The following is a 9,900-nucleotide window of genomic DNA, read 5'->3' as shown; positions in this document are numbered from 1 at the left end:
AAAAACAGCTCGAGTTAGTCGGGCTTCTTTGGAATCGTTCAGGATCACTATTTTGATGAGTCATTCATCACAAACTTGGCATGAGTTCCTCCCTTAAGGCATATTTTGGATCGAGTCACCAAGGCCACCACTGGGAAACTTTTTAATTTGTAAGGGGAAATGTGTTTTAATAATTAACTGAGTAAATATTAAATGAACAATCCAATCCATATCTTTTTTTTCAGGTTTACAATTTTTAAATCAATAATTCAGAGTTCTGTGGTAAAAAGGGTTTTCCTTTCCACTATACAATGTTTCCATTAAGACCACTGACTTTAACGAGCAATGGCGGAAATTGGCTCCATCTTGATTGTAAAGCAGCCAACACACACAAATGAATAAATCCTGGTCACAGATCACCAAAGCTCAACTGTTTGAGACAAATCTTTAAATTTCTTCACTATCACTGTTGGGAAATGTGGCTTTAACCATTATCCCACAGTTGTTGTTTTTAAATGGAAACTTGGAACCCACTCAGTGCTGTGCTGACAGGAAAAGTTCATGTAGATTACCTTTTTTATTTTTTATTCAAAGTGGATTAAATCTGTTATTTCATGGCCTCCGGTTACTGAGGCCTCTGCCAGTTGACCTAAATGGTCTGGGTTTGCATATTGTTTTGATTTTAAAGGATTCGCTTTAAATTAAAGGAGATTTCAGGGAAAGTCACATTTAATCTGACATGAATCCTTTCCTGTTTCTGGGAGATTTTCAACATTTGTTCTGCTTCCTGAGAAAATGTTTCTACATGCAGAGAAACATATTTGCCAACCTAAATATCACGTCACAACAAGTGATCAGACTCATAAATATTTATCTGAAAGTGCATTGCTAGCATTTTGATCCCTCTCAAGTGGAGGGCCTGATGATAAGAGAGACAGCATAGACTTTTCTCAACAGCCTCTTTCTATGTGAGATCCTAAACTGTCTTTCTGGGCAACACTACTGGCTCATATTGGTGACTTCAATTATATTATCTCCAAGAGTTACAGTAGATAATAGGATGGACACAATTCTCAAATGTGTAAATATGAAAGTAAAGTCTCACAGCTTTATTTAGCACAAAGACTGGTAATACAGACATTGCTGATAGACTGACAGTAAGTGGTGCTCTAAAGAACGGATTTCCTAAATGTGATGTTCAGTTTACTCATCACGAGAAGCACTGTTCAGCCTTTGAAAACAACTGCATAACGTGTACTGTGACTCTGGAGGATATTTTTCAAGTCTGAGATAATAATGAGGTTGATGTCATAGTGATGTCATCAGGAATACCGTATCTCGGCTCGAATTGAGAATTCAATTTTCAACAGAAAAAGTGCAATACAAACTTTGACAGTTTGAGTGACCACTTGAGTACAGGCAGTAACTTTATAAAGCAATAATTGAAATGATACAAAGCACTGTATTTTTTCACAAAGCAACTAAAACATCCTCTTAGTTAGTTTTTAACTAAGAGGAGTGTACATGAGTGTACAAGAGACATCATACAGCATCATCAAGTTAATCATTTCTAGAGCAAGACATTCCTTCTGCCTGGTTCATGAACCCTATATCAAAACCCTTTAAAGTAAATATTTAATTGTTGTTGTTTTTTAAACAGCACTTTGTGAACTTGGTCTGGTTCCTCTCAACTATACTTTTTGCAAAAGTGTTCAGATAGCTTGATCTTTATTAGGCAGCCAAAATTTGTTTTCATCCATTATTTTAAGAAATACCACCCAAAGGCTTTCCTTGAGGGAAACGCATGACCTCTCACTGAACCCCATGGAGGGACAGCCCCATGTATACTGACTATCCTCCCTATCAGAGTCTCTTAAGTCTTTTACATGAGTTCCCATGTATTCAAAACTCCCAGAGGATGTTAATATATCACCATTGAGTGTGCAGTCTGACCTTTGACTCTGTAAAGTTTCTGCTGTGAATTGAGCCAAGCAGAGAAGAGTCACACTCCCATCAGGTGAGCAGAAACTGTTTCTCTTTTACTAAAATTGTTGTTGATATCTGGAGATGATTTTTCTTTTCATTTTGATATTCTTTGCTTATTCTTTACATCAACAAATCTGTCTTTTTCCGTTACAAAGTGTGACAGTCTCATTGCTGTCACTGCATCCTGAAGCCTCCTAGCTTTGGATTTCCAAACAGAGCTTGCCATGATGGAGACAGAGCAAACATCTGCAAGTTGTCCTGTCCCTGTCCAAACTCCTGTCAGGAGCTGGCTCTCCCACAGCACAAGAGGTACAGTGCTCTGCTGCATTTGATTGTCAGGGTTGGTTCTAAAAAAAAATTGCCTTTTGACAGAAGCTGCAAACTCTGACCAGAGAAAGGGAAACTTTGAGCACCTGCTAAATGCACAGTTCCTTACATTGTATCTGGACATGGTTTAGCAGGCTAATTCAATTCCCTCAGTTCAAGTCAGATAGATTATTAAGATTGTTTATTCTATACTTGCCTGGCCTTACTTTTGTTCATACTTTTTAGAAAAAGAAAAGAACTGTAGGTGTATTTGATTTAAAACCTTAATATATTCAAAATCACTTAAAACATGAAACACTTTCAGAACAGCTATTTTCTCTCAATAAGTGTCAATGGGCATATACTTAATCCTAAATTGATCAAATGTTCAACTATCCTTGTTAACAACAATCATTCAGTTGTAGCTTCATTCTGGGTGTGCAACCCCAAGTTTTTCTCTGTACCCCTCCGGCCACAGAAATGTCTGAGGGTGCAATGGAGTCATTAATACAAGTTTAACCAAACAGCACAGCACGATGCACAACTCATCAGATTTTTGCAGCGACAAAGTTGATCTATTTTTAATTTATGACTCCCAATTTGTTTTTATTCACATCTTTTACCTTTTTAAAATCTGTGTCTCTTTGCATCTGCTTAGACAGTTCTTCTTATTATTATTATATCTTATTATAGGACACTATAAAACTTACAATACAGTATACAGTGTGTGTCCTGGCCTGTCACTGAACTAGTTAATATCTGATTGGAAGCAGGTATGTTTTCAGGTTTGCTTTGTTCCTTGTTTCTCCTTCATGCACCTCTCTGTCCAGTAGTTCCAGCTGTTAAGAAAAACACTGTTGATGTCAGTGTCTGACTGGAACTAACTTATCACGTTTCCAACTTTGTAAATGTTTATCTGGTGTAAACAAGTGGTTTGTCAACAGAGCTATTTCTTCTTGTCTCCAAAAGCTTTAAAAATCTAACACAAACCCTTTTACACACATCAGTGTTAACCATTCAGGAGCAATGAGGATTTTATGAGAATATGATCACACTTTTGTGCTTGTAAAAAGTGCAATAAATATGCAGTAGTCATATTTTTGTTGGTGATGTATTGGATTGTAAAACCAAAAAGCTTCTGAATTCAGATACTGTATTCTTATTGTACTTTGGTTGGACTCTGCGTTTGGAGTAAGTTCATATTAGTTGTATAAACCTGTAATGCATTTTTATTTGAAGTGTACAACTTTTCTAGACCTGACATTACACAACACTTTTGAATAATAGGTTAAATGTAACAGTTATGTGTTAATGCGTTAGCTAAAATGTTACTATAATCAAACTAGCAGCCTGTGTATGGAATAAAATATTTCCGTACATTTGAGAGGTAGTTTAGCCTTCAACAATCACCAACTCAGGTACCTCTCTTTGTTTTGAACTCTGAAAGACGAATGTATTTCTGCTGAACAATAAACTAAGCAGTTACTAAAATACAGTAAAGTATTTCACAACGTTAGTTAAGCTGTTTAAGAGGTGACCTTTGTAACAACATGCATACTGACATTTCCATAATCACTCAATTGCTGTTTTCATTCCAGGAAATGAGATGAAACATTGACCAAGCATCAGTAAAACGCTCGCTCAGCTATTTGCCTACACACACAGTAAACACACCGAAGGCATATAAACACCTACATACTTCTACTAATTATCCATTTACAAACACGCACAGATGTTTCCCCATGAAAACTTTGTACAAACCCAGAGGTAAACATATTAGAAACATAAATACACATAAACTTTAATCAGATTACGACACACAAACATATTTAAGACACAACTAAGCTCAAATATATAGAAACATGCTTGTCCTTCCTCTCACACAGATTTGTCTTGGTAGTTTGACCCTTTTTTTCTCCTCTTTATGCCTCCCAGGGGCACCCAGCCACCCCACTTCCCGTTTCTCTGGAGACGGGGTTCGCTTCAAAGCCAAACTCATCGGTGTGGACTATGTGCCCGATGCCCCGGGACACAAGATGTGCTGGGACTCTATGATGAAACTAAAGGTTGTCGGTCTGTCCTCCACAGCCAGAACAAACACACCTCTTTTTCCTTTAATCAAACTGCAGTCATTCAATCAAGGAGCAAAAGATATCACATGGCAGTTGTCTGTTCAAGTCTTTTTCAGAGGTTTTTTTTCTGAAAATAAATTATCTTCTATATACAGAACTAAAAGAACTAAAAAATCTACCCCTATAAGAGGTAGTTTTCATATAAATGAAGGCAAATTAACATGGTTTCTTGGATGGAAAAGAGAGTTGTGGGAACATTCAGGAAAAAAAAGAATGTAATATTTGACCTCTTGCTCCGATATGTCAGTGACTTCAGGCCCTGTCATCTCACAGGATGTTAACCGATACAGTGGAACTGTGTATGAAAGGGTACAGCAACATCTTAAAAAAACAAAACATGGTCCACAGGCACATGACAAGAGTTTAATCAGTCTAGTGAAAAACGGTTAGCTACCTAGACGATTTGGCGCCCCCCGGTGAGGGTATGTACACAATCGATCAAATTCAGTCGGCTTAAAAAGAAATAATACAACTTTTGATCTGTATAAATAATCACATTTAGCCTTTAAAGTAACAGTACAGGTTTTCTGCCCATTTTAAATATCTCAAACATGTGTGTTATTTTTTGTGTGCCAGGGTTTTGAGGCAGCAGCAAGGAAGCAGGGGAGACACAAGCAGAGAGTGTGGTTGAAAGTTTCCTCCAGCGGCCTGAAAATAGTGGATGAAAGAACCGGGGTGAGTTACACTGACTGCAACTCCCCCACATCTCTCTTCCTCTTTGTGTTGTCCTGAAGCTGTAGTCGCCTCGGGTTGTTTGTTAATCTTGAAAAGGTTGTCTCTCGTGTGCAACCACAACAACCACTGACGTCTTTAGAGGACAAAGAATAAAATGTTGATGCATAACTAAAGCCAAATGTGCATTATTTTCGTTTCAATTATATATTCTCAGGAGTCCTTTGGGAGGTTAAGCAGAATATCTATACAACTGAAATGTGAGTGAGTTTATTTTAGTACACCACAGATATGTTGTAAGTGAGTCCAGCCCAGTAAGTCACAATTAGAATTCACCCCCCTAAAACCCATACCATTTGGCCTTCAATAACCTTTTTTATTATCCAAAAAGTATATGTTAAAAACTGAATCATGTTGATAGAATTGAGGAAGTAGTTTTTCCCGTATGAAATTGATTCCGCATTTTACGTGCAGTTAATGTTTGAATATTTGCTTTAGTTTTGGTTCCACTTCAGCCCTTTCTTTTGGTCCAATGTCTGATTGTAATACCCAACATCACAAACTTTTTCCTGCACTGAAACCTGTATTTCCTGGTTGTGTTCAACAAACTCAATTGAAGCTAATTCTTTTTCTTTTTTGGAGACCAAAAACTAAAAATGTAGGTTAAGGCTGCTAGATCCAGAAATAAGTCAAAACATTTCCCCACAAAAGCCAGAGACACATAAACAATTTATCTTTTATTAATGATGTTTAAATGTTCCTATTTCAAAGTCCTTTTCCCTTTCTTTCTTTATGGTATTTTTTGTTCCCCCATTACATTTGTGTTGTTGCTAAATGCTTTTGTCATATGTTCACCCTCAAACCTTTTCTATAATCTGTTGATTAGGCTGTGCTTCATGACCATGACCGGAGCGGTATCAGCTCTTTGATGAGAGATGAGTCCGACCCCAGAGCTCTGGCCTACGTCTACCAACACCAAGACACATACTGCCTCTTCTACATCAAGACGGCAAACCTGGTATAACCCACAAAATCCCTAATTTTGAACATGGGACATATTTGATAACATATAAATATTCATAGCTATAAGAAATTGGAAATACTTAACAAGGTGATACTCATTGAATTTAATGACATTTATATTAAACCGCTACACAGTGCATAATCAGGCTGTGGTCAAAGATTCATTATAATAATGGCAGTCCTTTGGAAATGTAACTCATTTGGGCAGACTGTATATCCCAGGTAGTGACAGCACAACTAAAGACATGTTTGTGCTGTAACCCTTCTCTGATGAGTTTGGTGCACAGTGTGATGTTTGATTTGTGTTCTCCAGGCAGACCCTGTCCTGGCTGACATTGAGGAAGTTTCTAAGATGGTGGACCATGATACACCTGAGGATCCAGCAGAGGCACCAACACAAGTCAGGGAAAAACATTTTATAATTGTGTTTATTTACTTTGGTGTACATGTTTTACTTAATTGTATTAAAGACTGGGTTCAATGGTGTGTGTGTGTTTGTTTGTTCGTTTGTTTTTTTTCCAGAGTAATTCCTTACTGCTGCTAAATGATAGTTCTGCCGCAGCAGCTGAGGTAAATAAAATAAAGTTTTAATGTCCAAATCTATTGGTGATGTTAATCATTGAGCATCTCTTTATGCAGTTATTTTCTTTAAATGCTGGGAGTCCCAGATTGAAAACAGACTGTACTGAATGTGTCTTTATTTTTAGGAACCAGCTTTAGAAGAAGTGTTCAGTCCACGGCCGGATTCTTCCGCAGAAAAATTTAACCAGGTATACAATATCACACATGTGAATGTTTCAGTACAGTGCCTTAGCTACCTGATTTGCACATGTTTTTTGTTACTTTTTAAAGACCCACCTCTATAAAAACATAAAAATCATAAAGACATTTTGCATTTCAGACTTTCCAAAATTCTGAGGTTGAATAACAAAGATGTGTGACCGACCTTTCAAATTCAAGCCTGAGGTTGGGGTTAGTTAGCCTGTTATTCACCTTTTAAGATCATAACATGTGAATTGATAAGACATCATGACACTATTATTTGTGTCAGTTTGTTTTAAACATTTTTTTTAACTTGCCTATTTTTGTTGTTTGATAACCTGTTCTCGTATGGCTCTTGAGACCAACTAACCTGCAGTTGGATTAACAGTCTCGTACTTTACTGTTAACACATAAGCCTTTGTTAAAGGTTGTTTATAGTATTGTTTTCAGATGCAGACTGTAGAGTTGTTCTATTGCTCTGTGTACAGGCCTCTTCAAGTAGTGAGCTGATGGAAGTTTTCTCCATCCAGATGGAGGCGCCGCTGATGCCCGACCAGAGCTCATGCGCCAGTCAGCCAGGTTAGTCTCATTCTGACAACAGGAACTGTCCCTGTGTCTCTTGCATGTGTTACTTGCTTGGTCTGTTTCTAGGAAATGGAGCCATTAATTTCATTATTGTGGCCAAAAGACACATCTTTTCTTGACAATCTTGGATGAAAATTTCAATTTAATTTTACAATTTCTATCTAGTTTTGTGTTTTGCATCACAATCCACTTTACTCTGCCACTGCTTAAGTATTGTAAATAGAGAAGAGATAAGTTATTTCACGTGACCTTTGTAAAACAACTACTTTAGCTTGATTACCTTTTAGAGTTAGCTGGATTGATTTTGGACTGGACACACATGAAGGAACTAAACACAGTATGTGGTTAATTAAAAAACATTGAATCACATCAAAGGGAGGATTCATGCAAACATCTAGCTCAGAGTTCATCAGTTTGGTATCCTATCATGCAAAAAATATGATTGAATCATCGGGCCTTAAAACTGGCCCCTTCCTTTCTCACGCTGACTCTTTTGCCGGCTGAATCAGAGCAACCTGAAGATCTGCAGAGACAAAAATTACTTTCACATCCCTATTGAACATTAATGTTCCCTACATCATACATCATGAAAAGACCAGACAGGAAATAAGATAAAATAAATACATCTGGATTCATATATTGAATCCCTTCAGCTGCTCTTCAACTGACCTATGACCTTAGATCTGGAGGCACAAGAGAAATGCAAACAGTGTGCCTTAATGTACGCACTAATTTCCCATGATCGCCCTGTTTAAGATGTTTAATCTTTTCCATAGGGAATAGCATCATTCTCATGGTATGTATAGAAATGGCCATATTTCTCACACTAATGTGATCTCATTCTGATAGGGAAAAATATCAGATCCCTATGAACTGAATTACAGAAAAGTAAACGTTTTTTTGGATTACATTTTTGTATCTGCATTATTATGTATTTACTGTATGTTCCTATTTTTTTAATTTGAACTTGGATTTAGGATTTTTACCAGAACATACTATCACCCTTTAATAATCATAAAAAGCTTCTGATTATGGGCTGTGTGGATTTCTTTTGATACTTTCACACTATGTAGCACCTAGACCTGCTTCATAATAATCTAATTTTGTTTATCCTGATATAGTGTGGCAAAGGTTTGTGGTGGTTTACATCCTCTCTCTTTATTATTACTTGAATTTTCATTATTGTAATTATATAAATTGATAATCTAATCAAATACTTTGCCATTTCAATCCATTTTTCTTGCTCAGAGTTCAACCTAAATCAATACTATTCTCATTGATTTTTTAAGAAATGGAGCCAGAGTTTGATTTGCTTAGCTTAGCATAAGGAATGTGAACAGGTATGAAAAGCTAGCCTTGATTTGTTCTAAAGGTAAAATATTCAGCTTTCCTACGTCTCTAATTAAAACAAATAAGTTGAAGTTTGTGATAAGATTTGTTGACACAAATATAAAAAATGACAAGGGAATCACTAGTTGTTACTTGTTGAAACTATTTCTTAACGCATTGGAAGTGCTCCAAGTATTGACTAATCGTTCCAACATAATTTGTTTCCCTCAGAGTCTCCACATCAAATGCTCTCCTCCTCTCAGATCCTCTCCATGTTCCCCACTCAGCCAACAGCGGGCACTCCTTACTCCTCACCCCCTTACTCTCCCACCTCCATGCCCTGGGGCCAGCAGGGGCTTTTGGGTAATCAGTGGGCAGGTCCAGCTTCAGTGCCCTGGCCCTCAATGCCTGGCAGTCCTGCAGCATGGGCCCCAGCAGGATACCCAGTGCCCCCTGCAGGTGGCCAGTTTATGGCTCACAGCCCTCAGCCAGGAGCTGTGATGGGAGGAAACTCCCCCGCCTCACCAACAGCTGTCAGCGGATACCCCTCCCCTTTAAACTCCCCCTACGCCCCCACTGCAGCAACAGCACCGCTGCAGTCAGTAACCCCCGCCTGGGACCAAAATCTCCTCCTGTAAAGAACTTGTTGAAGTTGAAAAGGAGTTGAAAAATGCTATCAAGATGATGCTTATTTAGGTCCACTTAAATGAGTGATTTAACTTTTCAATCTTTCTTTCATTTGCACGTAATCAAATATTTGTTTTGCTGCTTGATAAAACCGGAAGATCAAAACCATTTACTATATTATTACGAGTTATAGTTTAACATTTACTGTGTGTAAACTGAACAAAAGCAACACTTTTACTGCTATCGTTTAATAAAAATGAATGTATTAATTATTAAAATTATTAAAGATTGTATAGTTTCATTACCCCTGCTCATACACTTTGTTGTGTTTTATGAGTTTTACTGACACTCTTACTTTTCCTTTCTTTAGCAGATATAGGTTATGTAATGTTCATGCAGAATAAAATGCAGATCATGCGAGGAAGCTCACTTAACTTTGTGTCTAATTTCCTTCTAACTAAAGCATCTAACTTTGTCTTCTGTTTTATTATATTATTGT

At 37.3% G+C, this 9,900-nt stretch overlaps 1 protein-coding gene across 1 annotated transcript; it reads left to right on the top strand.

Annotated features, from left to right (window-relative positions):
- The first annotated feature begins 1,244 nt into the window (after positions 1 to 1,244).
- LOC134869302 (disabled homolog 2-like) lies at positions 1,245 to 9,830 on the top strand. The gene is made up of 10 exons (XM_063890822.1): positions 1,245 to 1,996; positions 2,121 to 2,274; positions 4,207 to 4,337; positions 4,980 to 5,078; positions 5,962 to 6,093; positions 6,412 to 6,498; positions 6,621 to 6,668; positions 6,806 to 6,868; positions 7,349 to 7,439; positions 9,006 to 9,830. The coding sequence occupies exons 2-10, from the start codon at positions 2,190 to 2,192 to the stop codon at positions 9,410 to 9,412; spliced, it is 1,143 nt and encodes a 380-aa protein (XP_063746892.1). The 5' UTR covers positions 1,245 to 1,996; positions 2,121 to 2,189; the 3' UTR covers positions 9,413 to 9,830.
- The last annotated feature ends 70 nt before the right edge of the window (positions 9,831 to 9,900 follow it).

This window comes from Eleginops maclovinus, chromosome 9, assembly GCF_036324505.1.
Source record: "Eleginops maclovinus isolate JMC-PN-2008 ecotype Puerto Natales chromosome 9, JC_Emac_rtc_rv5, whole genome shotgun sequence".
Lineage (NCBI taxonomy): Eukaryota > Metazoa > Chordata > Actinopteri > Perciformes > Eleginopidae > Eleginops > Eleginops maclovinus.
This window is presented reverse-complemented; position numbering and strand designations above follow the sequence as displayed.